Source organism: Notothenia rossii, assembly GCF_949606895.1.
Source record: "Notothenia rossii genome assembly, chromosome: 8".
Taxonomy (NCBI): domain Eukaryota; kingdom Metazoa; phylum Chordata; class Actinopteri; order Perciformes; family Nototheniidae; genus Notothenia; species Notothenia rossii.
Window position 1 is genome coordinate 60,270,123 of NC_136906.1, and position 20,795 is coordinate 60,290,917.

The window sequence follows — 20,795 nt, forward strand, 5'->3', positions numbered from 1 at the left end:
AATTGGGCTTTCCCCCCCCCACCGATCCTCCTCCCAAGCCAGAATAAAAATAAATGCAATTCAAAAGACTGGAGCTCCCAGCCTGTCATTTAGCTGTAGCTTTGAATTGTCTTTGCTCTGCGTGGGCTTTCTTTCACACACACACACACACACACACACACACAGACAGAATTGTTGCAGCATCCTAAAATTCCATCACAAGAGAGGAAGAAAGAAATAGAGGAAGGAGAGGAACTTTCAAAAATATCACTCTAATAAAATATTCCTGCTCCCCTGGGATCCTCCTTTGCTCATTCAGCATCAGGAGAAGTGAAGTGGAAAACGCCTGTTATTGGTCTCCGTCCAAAAAGGAGAAAAGAGAGAAAAGAGAGAGACCTATTTCCTTTGGGGAAAAGACAGAAAATAGAATGAGGAGCTCAACAGTTGACGGAAAACTTTTAACTGCAACAACAAAATGAAGCACAGACGACTGTAAGAGGGCAGCTGTGTGGGTGAGTGACAGAATCCGACTCCAGACTGAGAGGCTGCTCTCCGAGGATCAGAACATGTGTATGTATATAGACTTTGATCACACAGAGCTGCGTTTCAGAGCGCTATGATTGGATTGAATATGTGTAAACTGGAACAGCTCAGTGATCAACATAAAACACAGCAGCTAAAAGTTTTTCGAAAGACTGGCAGTCTCAGTCGCAGGAGGGCGCTTTGAAACAACCTGAAATGTAACCGAGGGGATTCTGCAGTGTTGTAACATTGCTTTACACGAAGAAATTGTTCGAAACTTTTCTTTTTCTCACAGCAAAAAGTGTGCAGCAAAGTTGTAAGATGAAAACAACTGGCAACACTTAAATGTAACCCCATATAAAGCTTTATATGCAGACACTTAATAAAGAATTAATAACACAATTTAATGTAGTTTTAAACACATATCTGTCTTGTTATATACAACTTTTATCAGTACATGCATTTGTGTAATTAGCAACATAAAATTGTATATGTATGAAATATTAGTTTTTTATTTAAATAATCAAGTAATTTACAAATGTATTTGGTCCCTCTGGGTCAGTCAGCCCAATGGTTCAGAATTATGTGGGATGCTTGAACCCATTTATTATACTTGCAAAAGTGCATAAGTACAGATATTATTTTTTAAGCTAAGAATATAATCACTTACAAATCCACATTCCTTTAATCTCTTTAGCATCTGAGTAAACTCCACTGATGAAGGCCATGTGATGTTAGAAAAAGCCCCAGGAAGAAGTGAATGAATCACTTTCAGATGCTTAATAAGTTGTTCACATATACACTGATAAACAATGTCTGCTGATAATAGCGAGTTAAAGCGAAGTGTTACCACGTAATAGTTTGCTTCTCAATCCCACTTATCTTCATACTTGTTTACCTCATTTCCTTTCTCTATATCTCTTTCTCTAGAGGCCACTTTACGAACATGAGCTACCATTTTCTAGCTTCCCTCTTCTCCTTAGGGACTTGTCAATATCAGCTACACACACGAGTCAAAGACTGGCATCCCACTACACACACCTACACACACTCCTGGCCCCTTTTGTGTCTCAGGGGCATATTTCATTTCAGTGTCTGTGCACACATTTGATTATGTCTTCATGCGTGCGCGTGTGTGCCACAGATGGTTCCAGTGTTGGTGACTCGGCTCTGATTATTGAGGTGACCAAAGCATCGCCGCCCATCACATTTGTCATCGCCCCTTTTCCTGAAAGCGTGGGTGGGAGGGGAAGGATGGAGGGTGGACATAAGGGGAAGGAGGAAGGAAAGGGAAGAAGGGAGAAGAGGAGGATAGATGATGGTAAATGTCCACCCCCGCGGTGCCATATGGGAGGTGGTTTGAAAGAGTCAGTCTTGCGTTGCTCTGACTGCAAACCGATCCTTTCCTTTGTATTACATCCATGTCTCACTTACTCTTTTTCTACAATTTAATGTCTTCTGTAACTTTTTAACATTTTTACCCCTCACTCTCACATTAAAGAATAAACACATGCTCTTCCGGAGTTGTCAAGTTGCCATAAAAGGCTTGCGTGGGCGTTTCCGAGTGGGTGGGCACTCTGATTTTCAGGTGTATTTGATCTGTTGTGTTCACACCTCGATGCTAGCAGGGAGCCCAACGTGTGGGCAGGTAATTTGAGCAAATTAGGAGATGGGGCCTGTGAGTTATTAATGACACCCCACACCTTCCACTGAACGTCCACCTATTGTTCCCTCCTCTGCACGCAACTCTCTTTTCTTCCGCTCAGAGTCCCCCGGTCCCATCTGTGCCTCAACACCCACCCTTAGCCCCTCTGAAGGCGCAGTGTATGGAATGCGCGCACACACACACACACACACACACACACACACACACACACACACACACACACACACACACACACACACACACACACACACACACACACACACACACACACACACACACACACACACACACACACACACACACACACACACACACACACACACACACACACACACACACACACACACACACACACACACACACACACACACACACACACACGCTGCACATGGGACGGGGGCGGCAGGAGGGGGGGATTGGTTCCAGGTGCCAGTTTGAGTGAGAGCATTAATCAAGCGGACAGATCTTCCTGTCACAGACACCTTCAGCGCACACATACGGCACCACGCTTTCACAGAAGTAACTACGAACCCCACTGTCCTTATTCTGTGACATTCTACAAACCAAACTCCTCATTTGAAAATGCAAGAACGTTTCTTTTTAAATGCATGAATGATTACAACTTGTGAGAAGGAGAGCGCTAACACCAACGTCTGAAGACACGTTGTAACACGGTGTGCTTATCCCTTCAGACAGACAGCCCTACTGATCTGCTGCCAGGCTATTGATCACAGCCAGAGCTCGCTGTTTGATGCTCCTTTACTAATCTTGCATCACCTTCTCTCTCAAAAAGATTGAGTAGAATCCTAGCCTTCTATGTCTTCACTTAAATTACAGTGTGTGTTAACTGATAAATAATCAGAATTGCTTAAAAAGCACGTCCAACCCGTGCTGCTCTTTTCATGACCTGCTGGTAAGTAGGTTTATACTTTCGGGAGTTTAGCCTGAGTCAGAGGGGATACCGCATTCCTTTAAGAATAAACCAACAAGGGGAAAAGCCTGCCCTTTTCTACGGCGTTGGGCAGAACAGGTAAGGCCTTGTGTAGGTGCTGCAGCCGCGCTCTCACTCACATCGTTACGGGCTGAACCCAAACATCCAAGAGGCTCGACACTCCATATTTCCCCCCTGTAGAAACACGCAGCGTGGAAGCGAAGCCGCCTCAACCTTCTCGCAGGAAAGCGAAGGGGGGATGCTAAACAATGCTGTTCAGGTTTCCTGCGGTTTTCTGTATCAGCTCCGTTTAAAGCCATCTTCTGACCAGAATAATTCAAACCAAGAGGAAATTAAACATAGAGCAGAGGGAACAAGGTATACGAATTTACGTTATAATACTGGTGTTCTGTTTCATTAGCGTGAACCGGTTCCAAGATAGACCAATTTTCAAAGTGTTAGGTAGTTACTTCCTCTCTAAGGGCTTATATCGGATAACGGTAATTCGCCCAGCATGATGCAATTGAAATGGATGAGGGGCTGTAGGATCTTGTTAAGTGTGAAAATAGCACAGTGCTGCATTAAAAGCCTCGCTGGCTAACACATTGGCATTAAACTACCTGGTAATTGCATTGCGTTCTGTAGCATAAGCTTGCAGAGCAACCAGTAAAGCACACACACACAATTGGCAGGTAGTTAGAGTTAACAAGGCAAAGATATTAAACGTTCACATTGATTTATTTGATAAAAAGCATAGGTGTTAGCACTTATAACCTTTAACAGATAGGCTTTATCGCTCCATCGGAAAATTGTTTTGGAGTCTGTTATCAACACTTTAAACAGGCTGAAAGCTACGCTAAGCACAGTCAATTGGCAGGTTGCCTTATCATAACAGTGTAATTAGCCCCCAAGCTACTGAATATGGGGATAAAAGAAGGGATAATACACAGGGCCTTGTGAGTATTTACACTGAACTCTCGGTTTGTTGTTGCAGTCTCCATAATACAGGATTGAATGTGATCTCTCTGCAGTGAGTCTGTCTTTCTTCTATGTTTCTACAACTCCACAGTGCTTCGTTTGGAACCAGGAGAAGCAGGCAGATATTGTTCAGGGTTGTTCGTGACGTGACGACAAAGTTGATACTACAGAAAAAAAGTGGCTCGCAATCAGGGTTTCTTTTGTTTCTGGGGAAAGGCGTCACATTTTTATATATTTCAGATAGTGTTTCAGATTGAATATATGACCATGCAAATACCTTTACAAAGTTTCTTAAACATCAACAGGGGGAAAATACTTTTTCCAGCCTGTTCAAATCACAGGTTAATGTGCTACCATGACGCTCTAATTTGGACCTAATAAGGGCCTACAGCCTATTTAGAGCCATAATCAACCCACCATTCACTGTTAGTACCTACTGTATGAGTGAAAATGCAGAGCAATTAATCTATCTTTGATTAAACAATGATCACTTTAACAGTCTGATTACCCTCAGGAATTATGCAGACTAATGTGAACTCCCAGCGCTAATAAGTCCTAATAGCTAGCGCAGCATGCAAACACACACACAGCACCATTTTACTCCATCAATATGACCCTGGCGGGATTAAATAACATGTTTGCCTCTGAGGTACAATCAAGCAATGCTAAATAGAGTTCCTTTGAGCCTGGAGTTAAGGGAAGAGTCTCCTCTGCACAGTAGCAGCCAGTGAAGCGCTCAGATTTTTCCCCCTGGCTTTTTCAAATTACCTATTGATGAGTGGGCTTCACGTCTCTCCCTGGATGAGGGGAGGAGGATGTCTGGTTCACTTTTAAGATGTCTCCAAGAAGCAGGCATGTGGTTAGATCTAAGGCAACACTTATGCAACAGAAGCTGCCTTTCTCAAATACATATACGGTTTCCCTGCAAATTATCTGAGATTTTCTTTGGGGAAAGTTTTCCGCCTGGAGTCTTCAGATATTTACCCACATCGGCCCGCTTTCCTTTTGATCGTGTTGATTTGGGTCCGTCTGTGTAAGCACTTTTTTTCTTCTTCACCACTGCGACTGCACAACTTTACAGAACGATAATTGCTCCCATGACTTAATTGTCTATATGTAATTAAGTTTGTAATAGAGAAAATGGGCCCTTAAATGTTCCCCAGAGAGGCATGGTGGTTGAGTGGGTGCCACACATGTTGAACATTATTCTACCCTCCTCATCTCATCTGCCAGTCTGAGGAGTTATAAAAAATGTATTGAGGCAATTAAGATGAAAAAAAAAGCTTGATGTAAATGCCAAGACAAATTTTAATGAGCCCCCTTTTTCTCAATTTGGAATATTTGCCCTCTCCCTCAAGTCGGCTCAATTTATCGCTGGGAATGTACACTAAGTCCTAAATTAAAAATGTCCTTTAATACAAATCTAAGTACGGGATGGAGTAATGTGGCTTTCTAACTAACACAAACATATTTTGTTCCCATAAAAAGGGCTGACGCCGGACAAAATAATGTGAACATGGTAACAAGAGGACAGGATAAAGTCAACAGAAGGCGAGACTTTAGCTCAGTTAGATTGTGTTTCTTTTCCAACAAGTTGTGAAGAATGAACAATTAATCTTTGTAACTAAAAATCAATATCACTTTTTATATCACTTTATGTCAGTTTCACGACTACTCAAAATCAAACTTCATCCACACTGTTTTTGTCCTAACCAAAAAAAAAAAAAAAAGTACAGCGCCAATCCTAACCTTGCCGGTTGTGATACAACACAGTACACTACTTTTATTTATTTTACATCATGAATACAACAGAAAAACGCTGGTGGTCTTACAAAATTACATTAGGCTGTCAAGGGGGCTTTTTGTGGTTGCACTGACAGATTTACTGCCCAGATGTTCATAAACAGGGGCGACATCAATGAGCCGCAGCGCAATATCAAGCCACAATGCTTTATACCAGAGACCTGATCAGTGATTATCGGTCCTCTGAGTCCCTCCACCTGAACATCTGTACACATCTGCTCCTGTCTGCCTCTGTTACAGCATGCTTTCAATTTCCTGCGGCGCCCCGCTCCTCTCCTCTCGCTGCGACCCCAGAGACACACCGAGGGGTCAGGGGTTAACATGGTAATAGGTGGTGGTGATTGGTGGAAGACGCTCACTCTCTCCCGGCTTTCAGAGTGTATTAGGAGCCACCCTGCTTCTGTGCGGAGCCTCCAACAGCTGTGTCTGACCACGGAGCGACTTCTTAAAAACATCTTTTAAACATTTGATTTGGACAGAGGAGCGGAGGCTATGGACCGGAGCGGAGAAGAGAGCGGAGGAAAGGGGGGGGGGGCTATTCAAATGTCTATTCTTCGTGTCGCACAGGAATGGAAATGTTTGTTTAAATTTCAAAATTCATCTGGCAAACCTAAAGACATCATTTATTTTGCAGATTAAATTAGATTGTGTAAAGAAGCTGTCACAATAGAATATAGTAAACCCTAAACAGAGGCCACAAACTGCAGCATGTGAGTTGGCCTTCACAGGTTTTTGGAAATCATATGGTTTACACTGCTACTGTTCACAGCTCTTGACTTTTTGGGGTCTTATTTTCTATAGATCTTCTTTAGGATACAAGCAAGATCTTGAATATATCATTGAACAAATGACATGCATTCAAATTAACAAATTGAATTTTGTAACTCTTTGAAAAAGTAAAATTAAGGAGTTAATTATTCACACAAAATGATATATAATCGTTTCAGGAATTTGCGGTGAAGCAACAAGTCAATTAAGTTAATTGATTGTTTCAATTTCAAATGAATTATTCCAGCACTTTAATTACAAATTCATATCATGGAAGTCGACATGGAGCAACTTCTTGTTCTAAGTGGATTTATGTCTGTCGATTAAATGCTCTCTGGAGGCTGCAGAAATCCACCCTGATTAATTAATGACAGCAGCCCGACGGAACAATTTTAGGAAGCGATTACAGACCTTTCTTGGCATTCTGATCAATACTTCTTTCCTATGAACAACACAGACACCCAACACACACAATCCAGTGATCCCCACATCTTGTTTCAATGCTCGACTGTAAACTCTCTTGTGAGGCGTCTGTTTACGTTTGTCAAAAATATCACCCGCGCTTTTGTTTTTGGTTCCGCAATGGCATCGCTTTGTAAATCTAAGGGTATGTTGCACAAACATGTCATCTTCCTGTTCGAGGAATATTTATAAACATAGGGTAGAGTAAATACTGGAATCTCTAAATGAATAGAGGTTTTTTGGTTGTTTTTTTTGTATTTGCGCACCACAGAAAGTCTTGATGATAGTTGGGTCTTTTCGCCACCACAAAAAGCTTGGACCTTGATAGCAGGGTCTTCAATGACCTCAGCTGATCCCCCTCCCATACCCCCTCATCTGGATCAAATCCAATGTCGTTACCCTCTTTACCCAAAACCCCTTAATTCCTCAATCCAAACCTCAACACCTGACCCCAAGTCCTCCCCATCGCCCAATTCCCAATAACCCAGCTCCAGACACAACAGCAAGCAGAGAAGCGGTACTCACCCCAGAAGAAGTTTTGTTGACATGGTGTCACTGTGCTGAAGAGGCTGTTAGATGCCATAGCTGCTTCTGGTCGCAGCAAGCCCCACTTTTGTTCCTCTGTGGTTTCCGTGACCCTTGACACGTCCTAAACCAAGAGCACGCAGCGTGTCATGAAGAAAAAAAAATGGAAAAATCATCCACAAGACATGCTTTTACGTATCAACTATTTAGATGACCACAAGTAACAACCAGGTTCTGGTTTTATAGAGCAAAAAAAAAAAAAATTGCAGAGGCAAATATCGTCTTTGCGGATAGATCAGATGGTGTCGGACTTGCTTGCTTGGCGAGTGTGGTTGGAACGTACTTACTCGCTTAGCGCCGTCCTTGTGACTGGTGCTGGCCCGCGACGATTAACCATTTACACTCCGGGTCGCCCTCAAACACCAACCCCGAGCCGCACGTCTGTGGTTCTGTGGTTGTTTGGGAAGCGAGAAAGAGCCCTCACACAACCCAAAAGGCACCAGCTTTAAAACTCGTCTCTTTCCTGCCCTCCATGTGCCGTCACTGGAGAGCCCGGGTCACATGTCCTCTGACGTCATCACGGCACGGCAGTTGAGTGGGACAGCCTACCGTTGTGGCTTTCTTCCCTCTCCACTGACTTTTTTTCTCCCCTCCTTCTCTGTTACGCGTGGTTCGGCAGCGTTTGCGGGTTCTCTGGGGGATCGGGGGCTGACGCTCCCATGAGTCAGGAGGCTTCAGTGGGGGCAGCTTGTTCAACCGCCCATAAGTCCTCAGCATATGGAGAACAGTGCTCTCTCTGCTTGGCTCTCCCTTCACTCTTTCATCCCCCTCTCCCTCTTTCTTCTCTATGTCTCTCTCCCTGACTCCACTGCTCCTTCTCTTCAACTCCTTTAACAGGCTGCTGTGTTGCTCCTGTCTGCCTCTGAGCAGGGAGAGCTGAGCTTGGTAAGACTTGAGGGTGTGAGTGAGGAGCGAATAGCTGGCTAGCTCGCGGTGTGAGACTGGGTGTGTGACTGTGTATACATGTGCAGCAGAGAGAATGGGGAAAAATAGAGACAGAGAGGCTGGGTGAGTGTGTGTGAGGTGAGCGCGGGGGTGGTGTGCTTATTTACAGAGAACTGTGTGAGAGCTGTCACTTTTTTGATGCGTTTTCCTCCTGTTTCAAACTTTCATATTGCTGTCACTAACTTCATGTAACTACATTGCCACTACTGTAATAACTGTGTGTATGTATGCAAGTCCGCACTGACCTTTAATTGGCTCTCATAGAAGCGGCAGACGTGGGCGATTCCTGTAACAGGCCATAAATCGTGGCCACCTGTCTCCCCATGTGAAAGAGATGCCTTCTCATAGTCTCGCTAACACCCGGAGAGATACACACACTTGAACACGGACGCCCTGCAAGAATGGCTGTGCCAACATGTAGTGCGGCGCAGCCAGCTCACGGCAATCACCAGTGAATCATCACACACACAGATTCCCACACACGCACATGCAGTAAACACCCTTGCACGTCACGGCCCGTCTTTGATCAGCGCCCATCAGGTGTTTGTTTCAACAGATCAAAAACACGGACAGTGTTAGTAGAGAAGCAGAGGAATGTGAGGAAAGAACTTGGGAGTGCAGTCAGGTTTGAAAGTATATCAGTCAACCTGTGCCACAGGCCAGTGGGCATGTATGACTAAGCAGTACATATAAGACCAATGCCTTGGGCTAGGGTTAGGTTAGGTTAGGCTTATGATGATTTGTTATTGCCAACCGAAACTACCTTTAAACTGTCATTTGCATAAATATGTCATTGTAGTTTAATCACAGCCTGTGGTATAGGAATTTAAAAAGCCATGTGTATGTGCCAGGTGCTTTGAGGTATCTAATTAAGTAACTCATAGTAACTAATTTATATTAAACAGGGAGTCAGTGAAACTGTGCTTTGTAAAGTATTTGTGGTGCTGCTGATTTTTTTTAATGCATATCTGTATTGCTGTGAGCTCCATAAGTAAAGTTATTCTTGTAATGCATTGAGGTAATAGCAGAAATCACAGATACATATCCCACACTTTTTCAATACTAAATATCAGAAAAGGTAGACGATGAAACGTTTTTTTAAAAGTTATTTTAAAACTGTTACATAATGAAAATGTACAGTTTAATGACATTTTTAGGGTGTAATTTGTACATGAATAGAGCATTTATATAAGCACAATTTGTCTTAAAATTCTAAAATGTTACAGTAATTAAAGTGCAAACGTTACATTACATCAATGATACAAGTTATTGTGTTACATCCAAGTGAAGTCATGAAATAATTACTAACTAGTCAGTATAAAATGAGAGCTAAAAATACAAATAATGAAACATGTGTGTAAATCATCTGTTTAAATGCTGAAACTAAATGTGTTTTATTATTGAGCAATAAAACCTTTATTTAAAAACGTAATGACCTTAATGTGCTGTCAGGGAATACAAATGCCAAACTTGAAATACAAACAATCCCCCCCAAATTCTACACAACAGCATGTCCACAAGTCTTTGCCACGTACCTTATTTTTGTGCAGTGAACATTTTATTTGGTTTGTTGATTGTAAATATTTGCTGTCTAAAACAAGAACATGGCTCTTGAGTTGCAGCGCACGTTAAAATGTTTTCTTTAGGGAAAGTCTTCTCAAATGCTGCACACACACTGAATCCCCCAGATCATACACTGTACCTATTTCCATTCACAGATTTATATCGATCATGTCATGAATGCAGTTTAGCGTGATGCTTTCTGAACAATGCTTCCGGAATATGTTTTGGCCCACCAGTGCAAAGACAAACTGTACTAAGAATTACTTTGGTACTCAGTACTCCAACAATAATATTTCATGTTATTTCATGTTATATGTGACCATTTTTTAGGTCTTTGCGAGTGGATTCTTTGCTGTCAGAAGCGTTAAACTTTAGGACAGAGTGCAACGAGTTCTGCTGAGCCACAGTAAATTACATGCAGTTTGATGGGAGTATAATTTGCACATCGTGATTGAATCTGAAATACTGAATGAAAAAAAGAATGCACAAATGTCAAACTCCGCTCCTAAGCCAGGAAACATAACTTCTTGGGTGGCATGGCATGTGATAAACAACCTTGATGGCGAAAATCTGAACTATGATGATGTTGCAGTCTCAGATATCTCTGCATGAATTCTTTAACAACTGCAAGGATTGAAATTGCAAGGAATGGATGATGTTTTCCCCAGATACGGTAACAAAGTTTAGTTAAAGTCGGCCAACTGTTGTTTTACGTGTCCAACTTTTTGGGTCAGGTCAGCGGTTCACCTACCTTAAGAAAACCACAATAAAGTGTTTCCAAAACTGAAACCTGGACCACATCTTCTCCTTGTGTCTCCTTGTATTCAAGTCAATTAACCCCTATCCAGAAATCATGCAAATAAAAGGTTTAGATTTGGTTAGAAAAGGTTTTTGGAACATTTGGCAAATAAAAAGTTTGGTTAAAAAGGTATTTATTGAATTTTTTCTGGCCTGATTGGATGGATTTTTCTAATTATATCTTTAGAAGAGCCTCTGATTTGAAGTGTATGTGCATTTTTTAATAGATTAAACATAATATCATAATGTGTATGCATTGAAGCAGTGGACAGAGTTCTATGCAAAAAATAAAAAAAGCACTTAAGGGAGGTACTGCCAGTTTGAAAAGGTTATCATTTTGCTGCACATACACATTTGTAATATATGTGCTCTTTGCTTTTATGTGATGGTAATAATATTAAATGCTGGAATATGATGTTGAATATAATATTTCATTCATTACTGGGTCTCCGCTGGTGGCCGGATACTACACTTGCTATACTTGTAAGTGTGTGTGTGTGTGTGTGTGTGTGTGTGTGTGTGTGTGTGTGTGTGTGTGTGTGTGTGTGTGTGTGTGTGTGTGTGTGTGTGTCTGTGTGTGCGGAGTTGAAGAGCCTGGCCATACTCGGGGCTCTGGCCAAGGTCTGCCCTGAGGACTGTGGTTGATGGCCCACCCTGCCAGACACTTTCTCTCTCTACCACTCAGGACCACACACCTTCAAATGGACTTGCGTTGTTATCACAAGCTCTCACAGAAACATAATAGAGGTATCATGTGTTAGAACATGCTTTAAAATCATACATGCTATTAACAGTGTATAAAATATCTACCTTCCTCGCTTTGTCACATCAGATGAACTTCGCAGAAAGAAAATCAATTCTGGAAAAATATCTGGGGATAATGATACCTAAGATGAGTTAAAATTAACTCAGACTGAGGCTGTCTGTATTCGTCTCTCTCCGAAGGCTAAAAATGACGTGACAAAATTAGCCCGGCGCAGACATTACACACGTGGAGGTATGGCAGTATTAGAAAAGGAAGGGTTTATTAATAGCCCCTTTTGGCTCGTGTTGTGTACTCTCTCTGGCGAGGCATCAGAAAGGCCCAGCGGGGCAAACAGGCAGGTACAGTGATTCACTTCAACAGGCGACATCTGTAAAACGCCAAGGTAGTTTACACTGCGGCCAAGCCCGAATTAACGTGCTTTCATTGGAAACAAACACCACTTGCAATCAGCTTCTGTTGGCCGTTGCGCCGCTGGTGTGAACGTAAATATCTGCTTACAGTGCTGCTGAGGCGGGACGTTGACCTGGACCCATAGACTGAAGCCAGAGTCATGAAGGGTCTCAGTTCAGCATGGCCCAAAAAGTCATTGAAGTGCAGAAACTGAATCTACAACGCTCCGACGCCAAGAGGATGTTGATGTTCTGTGTGATTTGTTTTGTAAGGCACGGTATGGTGTAATGAAAAGTAGATATTTTTCTTTTGGAGTCCAGTGGTGGTATCTACATCTTCCAGTGACTTAAGGCCCTTTCTTGTGGTGTCTGGACAGCTGTTTTTGGAGTCACAGCTTTGAGGGAAAATAAAGTCAGCCTTTAAGTAATAAGGGGAAATGTTTAATATTGAATGGCGCGAGCACAACCTAAACACACATTTAAAATAGCTCTTGGAGTTGCAAAAAAAGGGGGGTAAAGTCGGATCGTTGGTTGAGGCTGCGATGAGGAGGCTGTGGCTGACCACCGAGAGACTGGTCTATTTTTTTATTTTTCCCTCCATTCCTCATTTTAATCAAGCGCCTGGTCCAGGATAAACAGTGCCTACCTACACTGCAGCTCAAACAGCGAGGCCCGCAGAGACCCAAGCGATGATTTCTAAACGTTCACTGACAACTCGGTTTAATTTGTGTGCTAAGTAGATGGAGGTGGACTTATATATATCTTTCTTACTTGGCAGACATACCACTCTCCCGCTATTTCTTCACCTCTGTGAAACTTAATGGTTCTTCTCAGTATGAAAAGCAATACTAGTCCTCCACGAGTCCTGTTTATATATGCCATGCTGTGTTAAAGGTGAGGACAGGTCCGGCTGCCGAGACCAGATCTGAGACTTAGAGCAAATTCTTCATACCGAAGACTACCTGACCATGACTGAGGACCTTGTGATGCTCTAACGCTACTCTGAGGTTGGTACAGTGGAGTTGTGGCGACTGTAAACCCTGTCATTGCGTGGTCAGTTGTCAACAGCTGAGAGATTTTACAATAGCTGTTAGGCCGAGGTCGACAGAGTTCAAGCATCTGAACTGCTATGTCAGCATTATAATTACACTGCGCCGATGATACAACTCCACTACGATTTCACATGATGCCCAACAGTCACGAGATGCCGTCACTCTAGGCAAATGTCAATAACAGAAATGACTGTCTGTCATGCGAGTGTGAGGAGGAATAAGTTAACTCTGCTTTCGCCGTGACTCAAATCTGGGGGTCACGACATCCGATGGCAACCTGAATGAGTTACACATAAGCTGCCCATTATGTGTCTCACAAACTCAGTTTACTTGCTGTCGAGAACAAAGTAGGCCTGATGAAGGCAGGCGGCTCACTGGAGAAACAAGCCATTATGAGGAGGAGTTCGGCACTGTGTCACTGACAATGGGCAAACAAAAGGCTCTGTTGTCTCCTCTAGTCGGTGGGTTATTTTTTATATTTTTTTCTGTGGGGCTTTTGTGATGGATAATTGCCCTCCTCACATGATTTCATAATGCTGTGACTCGTCTTTCAGTCCCTGTGTAACACAATAACAAGATAAAAAAAAGAGCAGGGATCTAAATCTGAATTTTTGGCATTGTTAAAAGTGGCCGCTTTTCTTCATTGTGGTGTATAATTTTAGAAAGATGTATAAGCAGGACACGGACTTGAACCAGTCATAATACAGCCTGCAGCACAGCTCCCAGAGTTCACTGGCTGTATTGTCTCAGGATAATCATTTAAAAGTGCTCACACAACTGCACCATAGTTTATTGCTTTATTTCTTATGGCTGTCTAAATATCAAATTCAAATCAGATGGGAATACTCCCGAGTCAATCCAGATTAATACTGGATAAAAAAGAAGTCACCACATTGCTAAACATAGTATAACTATGTTAAAACTCATATTAAAATGGGCATTATTAAGCTGTTTAAAAGCTCACATGTATCACCTGATCCTCTTTACAAATGAATGTGTCTTTCTTGCTGACAGTAGTCTGCAGAGTTTAAATGTCTGCGTTGCTATCTCAAAGACTAGTTTGAACTGTAAAAATGGTTCTCCGTACAAAGGCGTCTGCACATGAACTGTACGTGCACAGAAGAAACCCCGGGGCATTGTCTACTAGATGCTTCTTAGGTATGCAATTTTTTTTTCTGAGTCAGCAGAGCTCAATCCGGGACAAGTCAGGCGAGGAATGTATTTACTCCTCGTGGAAAAGAAAACACTTAACTTCAAACAGAAATCACATTATAATGTATGCTGGGATGATGAATCAGACAGTAAATTGACACGTAGGAATGCATATATTATAATATGGCTGGGTAAGGTGGCACTTGTAAACACATTCTTAAAAAGAACCTGCGCTACGGTATGTGCCATTAAAACGCGCATGCAGATTAAATATGCTTGTAAAAAATTAGAGGCTTATGCTGCTTCTGGGAGTAGAGCGAAAGCAAGGAACCCAAAAGTGCAGTTAAACAGAGGTGGGTGTTCTATGTTGTTGTAAAAATGTGGCACAGGAGAAAATCTAAGTTCACATGCATACCTGAAATAAAATATTCACTGACTGGGGCTTTTCACCTGCCGTAAGTATTCAGATCTTCCTATTTATAAAGGTATTAATGCCGTTATGTGAAAATACTTTAATACAGGTACAAGTGAACTTATAAATTAGTAATACATGAATTATCAGCAAAAACAAATTACTCGCGGTGCAGAAAGATGGGTGAGAGGGATATTATAAGATATAGCTTATTGAGTTTGGAATGACTCAGCACCAATATGATAGCAGTATTTTATTACGTGGCTATTATTATTTTATTGTTGTATTGTAGTTGGTTGAGGTTAAGTTAATTTGTAACTGTTACTATTGGACACTTTTTTAAAGATACATTTGCCTGAGTAAAAATTACATACGTTTGTATTTACCACTAAAATGTTATTAAATAGAACTATATGTTCAGTAATACAGTGGTATAAATCCCATATAAAGAGTGACATGTGTGTTCCAGTCCATATGAGTTTGGAACATTCAACTAAGATTTTTATAACAATTTATTTTAAAATATTGTGAGGTTGTTGTAGGTTTTTTTTATTTGTTTCTTTGTGCTTGATTTGGCAAAAACCTATTAAGCAATAGTTTAAAAAATAAAGTTAGCTAGGTTTCTTTTTCTCATCTATTCTTTACACATGAATTATTCTTCTGAATGTATTTTCCTATTCTCCGGGCTAATCTTAAATACGCAGGCAGTGTACTATCATACAAATCTGTGTTTTTCACAATAAAAGTAATCAGCAGATTAAATGAAACCAGGAGGAGCTTTGTAAATGATACTGGATCACTGAATAGATCTTTTTTTATGCATGCTAACCATCATTTAAGGTTTGTTAAGGTGGTTTAATATTTTATTATTTAATTTTGTTCATGTGTGAAATTGTTAGCTTAGCTGTTCCTTGGATTTAAGACATCTAGCATCATCTTAAAAGCAACTGAATACAACAATTAAGAAATGCATTGCATAAAGTATTATATTTAGTACACATCTTTTAGCTGAACATTTATGAAAGGGACTGACTGAACTGTGCCTTGTGGCAGCAGCACATTCAAATGCAGCAGAAGAAATGATCCATGAATCCTAAATTAGCAAAAGATTTAAAGCAGTTATTTTTGACTTCCAGCAGTCTTAATATAATGAACAGAGGTAGATAGTTTTACGACCTTTTTATCCAAACACTACTCTTCCAAAAATGAAAAATGTAGAGCTCCAGTTAAATGAGGTTTCTTATGTGTCTCCTGTGAACAGTACACTCACGTATTGTTGCCTCTCCAACGTTATTTTACAGATGGTGGTTTTTGGGATGTGTATTTTTGAATTACAATGACTCCTTTTTTTACTCTCAAAACATTCCAGCAGCCTCCAAGATGAAATGCTGGAATCTGAGGCATGATGCTAATTTGAAGACAGAATAAATCTATAAATCTGACTTAGTCTCTCGCCCGGGGATATACAGCCATGATAATTACAGGTTGACTTTACAGACATGCAGACATCTCTCATCTGTACTGCTAATAGTATAACCAGCAGGCTGCTACGTGCTTACTCAATGTCTAGCTGTAGGGGTGAGCAGAGGTAAGCTGTAACAAAGATATCACTATTAAGCCAAAATCGGGGTGGTTCAACTTGTATGTTGTTGTGACAAAGATTTACGGCAGTTTAAGAAGAAATATAGGTTTGTTGTAACCCTGTGAGGGACATGTGGGGCTTTCCACTGATAATTCAGAAGAAAAAGGGCAAAACCCGATTAAAAAATATCTAAATATATCGCAAGAGCTTTGATTTTTTTTCTTGCGAACAAACAAACAGGCATCACCTTCCACTACCAGCGCGAATCTCTGAGGAATATCTAACACGAAGCATAACGGATGATCTGGGAGGACAGTGCTGCATCTGCTTGTAGTTAAATTCTTGTTTTGCTGTGTCCTTCAGACGTGGTGCCATAGGCCCGAGTGCTGAAGCAAGTAGAGTTCATATGGACACAAAACCAACATGTGGTGCCGGAAAGACTCCCCACAGAGGTCAGCTTCAGGACTCAACGTCCCAGGAGACAATGGATCAGGACGGGAGGGATTGGATCGCTGGTGCGGGCCATGAAACAAACACTACAAAGACACTAAATAGACCGTTGGCCACGTGGGGAGCTTTATTGAGCTAGAACTTTTTTTTTTAAATGTCTAAGCGCAATGCTAACTCTCCGCTGGTTTGGCCTTTGGTGCCTCTACCTCTGCATTCATAGGAGTTCATCAGAGGCAGTTATATTGTTTTTGCATGGTCAGAGTTTTCCGGGTATTTTTGCGGCCTCCTGTTTGCACACCTGGCGGAATTGTGAAAGTTTGTCTTGGGTCATGTGTGTTTACCCACCCCAGGCCCCAGAGGTGACCCCATCACGCCATCGACAGCGAGGCCAGCACTTGCGTGTGGCGATTTCCAAAGTGGCCAAGCTTGGAGAAGGGCCACACTGCCTGCGCTGCCTTTTAGCAATCTGGCCCCGCTCTGGCTGCGCTGAGAGGAGAAGGTGGGGGGACTTGTTGGCAGGGCCCTGCAATGTTTTCAGAAGCACAGACTTCTGGCAGCATCGCTCAATATGATGGAGAAAAATGCCTGCTGCTAATGAAAGCCAGCAGTGTCTCTCAAATTGGACTACAACCCGAAAGGCATTATGTAACTGAGATACCGTAAACATTTCAAAATTGTCTCTCAACAAATTATCAGTGTTTATTTTTTCCACATTATAGCTGATATTTTTTTAACAGTTTGCAATTGAAGCAACAGCGCTGAATGTAGACTACTTTTCCTTTGAAACAGAGGGTATTTTGCCGTTAATTATTTTTCTATTTTATTATCAAAAGGTCTTCGGGCCAACAGGAGGGCAAAAATATTTCTGGATGTCGAGAGGCCATTTGTAAGGACCTAATTTGTATCTATAAATAACCAAAATACAAAGATTGACTTTGTGGCTGTGGGTCAATGTTAGTTTGTTTTATATAGGATGTTTGATTTTGAATTAAATCCCTGCGACAAAATGAGACTCCAGTCTTATCAGAGATGTGCAAATGCTGCATCTGCAATAATCCCCGACTGCTGAATGCTGCTCTTTCTCTCCTGTTTTGATAGTGGTGTTTTTGGCTTGAGCTCAGTCCTGCACCTACAGTATGTATTGGTCAAATATTTATCTTGTTCAGAAATACGTGGCTATATTGAGATGGGAATAGGGTAAGATGATTTAATGGGCACACCAGAGGGCCCTCTTTGGTGCCAAAGTTTAGCAATTCTGGTGGTCTTCTCTCAGAGATCAGACACCTGAATGGTCGTTTAGGAGACCACCAAATGCTGTGATTCAAGACCCACTGAGGGGACATGAAAGTATGAAGAAGATGGAAGGGTTTGGATGGCAATTACCGCTCATCAAGGCAATTTTCAAAGGGTGACTAAATTGTTGAGAGTCTTGCATGATAGATTTACAGTCTTTTCCCTTTGGTGTCGTCCCTAAAGAGTCAGGGTGGGGAAGCAACTTTCTATGTCAGCACAGACATCATAACTTCAGAATAAAATACAAGCTCTTCTTTACGGAGGATTCCTTGTTTAAAGAAGTTAACCAAAACGTACACTTGAAATGCAGAAGCATTCCAGATGGTCCGACTAACATATTTGCTGTACCGTTTACTGACTGTAGCTCAAGCAAAGTACAGAGTAACCATTTGATCCCGCTGAAAAAACTGAAAACGAGACATTAAAGACAAAATCCATCGCCTTCTTTATTTGGAATTCTAAATCTTCCCCTCTTTGATTTTTTTATACTGTGGACCAGAATAGTAAATGTGATTTTCCAGTATTTTTGAATTAAACAACTTTTACTCAAAATAAATGGAGGGATCCTTAAAGCTGTTTCCTCTGGAAGATTCCTTGCCATATTTGAGAACTGTAGAGATTTCTAACTTACACATTGCACTTCATATATCACCATTAATGTCAACTGTCATAAACTTAAAAATAACATTTGTCCTCTTGTATTTTTCTCCATGTCATGAAATTTGATTAAATGTTCTTAAGTGTCTTTTTGTTGTCCTTTGGAAAACCAGCCGCAGACAGGAATAGATACTTCCAGAAGGCACTACTAAAGTTACAGCATGAGGGGAATCAATCAATATACCAGAGTTCTGCTTTTTCAATTTAAAATTGAGAAACATTTAATAACTATGCAATTTGTGGTTCGTAAGCATTGAAAGTGCTTGTAAATTACTTTGTGAAAAACAAGGTATTCATTAACCAATAATGCAGAGTTAATCTTTAGTAATTCACTGCCTGAAAGCTGTTTGCACTCCACAAAAAATAAATTCTAAATATACGTTTTCAACACAAGATGAGTAAACAGAAAATGCAGTGTTAAAGACTTTGTGTCAGACTTGGCAATGTGATTAATATGCGACTAATAATATTTAGTTTTATACGCGTTGAAGTTTCCAGATTAATCAGGAGCATTAACGTGTTAGTGACATACCTAATTTAAACATTTATATAATGAGTTAAGCCTAGAAGTAAATCAGATCTTAACTGCAGTCTATAGAAAAAAAATATGGGTCTTAAAAATACATAGCCGAGTCTTTAGTTTTAAATGTAAAAATATCTACGCTGTGGTTCTTATTTACTTAACAAACCATATATGCTATGATACCATCCATGGAGATGTTTTCCTTAATTTACCTGCATATGGGGTGACAGCTAAGACCTGTTATTGATATTCTTGGATTGCTCGGTTCGAAAGGGCAAGACTTAATATCGCTTGCAAGCCTGGTTTCGGTTTCTACTTTAAAGGAGACACTATTACTACCAGATTTGATAAATATGTTGTTTTATTCCCTTTAAACCTTCCACTTCTACCATATCCAGGCTTGTGTGTTTGGTCAAGAAAATAACTGACATAGCATTTTGACAATCTTCTGTGAACGTTCCTAAAGGTTTCATAACACGGAGAGCTTGGGTGGCCAAGAAATATGACATCTGACATTTAGAATGGCTTGCATTCAAAGCAGTCATTGCATCAGTCTTTCCTTAATGGTAGTTCTTATTTTAATGGGCAGGATTTTATAAAAAGGCAGGGACGTTTATATTTAATCTGTTGCACCTAATTAGAAGGGAATGGTGGATGGAAGGCTCTGCTTATTAACAGGCATGAACCAGAAGACCAGATTCACAAGTATCCTTTCCTCTAAATTAACCGCACTGCATTTGTGTTGTTTCAGGTACAGCATCTCCTCGTTTCATTAATTTTAGGAATGACTAAAACATATGAGCAGAGCCGGCTCGACCCATTAAGCGACATAAGCGGCCGCTTAGGGCCCCGCAGCCACTAAGGGGCCCCCTAGCAACAAAAAAAAAACAATTGAAAAAAATTAAATACAAATTATAATCTCAGTACACCGTCACCGTGATAAGTATGTTTCATTAATTGTGTTAATATGCCTAGATTGCCTACTCTCAAAGTCATGTATTATATTATTGAGTCAATAATGTAATACATTAACCATGCTTTACCTGAACCTCATCATGACACTAGAGAGGAAGGCAGGATTGTAATTTCCCGTGTTCAGTGAATGCAACAGAGGCAAGACACCAGACCAACCAGAGTTGAATGGAAATAAACATCTTTCTTATTGGCTGATAGGTACCTATCCTGTGAGTTGTAACAATGTTTAAAATAAACTGTCAGTCTGACTCAGAGTTTTTGAAGATGGACATAAGAAAAACATTTCTTGAAAAATACGACAATTATCAACTGCTCACACAACAACCCCAGAGCCACCACTTGAGCCAGGTAAACAAGGTATGTAAATGTCAGTAAAATTCCAAGTTATGCGAACATGTAAGCAAAGCATAAATTACAGCTACGTTGACGTTACTTTGAATCGCGGGGGTAAGCTAAACCGTTAGCAAGTAGCTATAGCTAGCCAGAGATATTACATAAACACTTGTCATACAATCTAAATGTAATGTTTTTTAGCGTTACCTTG

The 20,795-nt window shown here is 41.0% G+C and overlaps 1 protein-coding gene across 8 annotated transcripts in view; it reads right to left on the reverse strand.

The window, feature by feature from the left end:
- runx2b (RUNX family transcription factor 2b) overlaps positions 1-20,795 on the reverse strand; it is a 164,331-nt gene that overhangs the window by 30,928 nt on the left and 112,608 nt on the right. For 5 of the 8 annotated variants that reach the window (XM_079643108.1, XM_079643110.1, XM_079643109.1 and 2 more), the window contains one exon: positions 7,635-7,758. The exons of 2 other annotated variants lie outside the window; for them this stretch is intronic. In XM_079643108.1, the coding sequence (XP_079499234.1) occupies positions 7,635-7,758 (124 nt within the window). Of the gene's footprint in view, positions 1-7,634; positions 7,759-7,981; positions 9,672-20,795 lie in introns of those variants that run through there. One more of the 8 variants, XM_079643112.1, reaches the window with a different exon arrangement.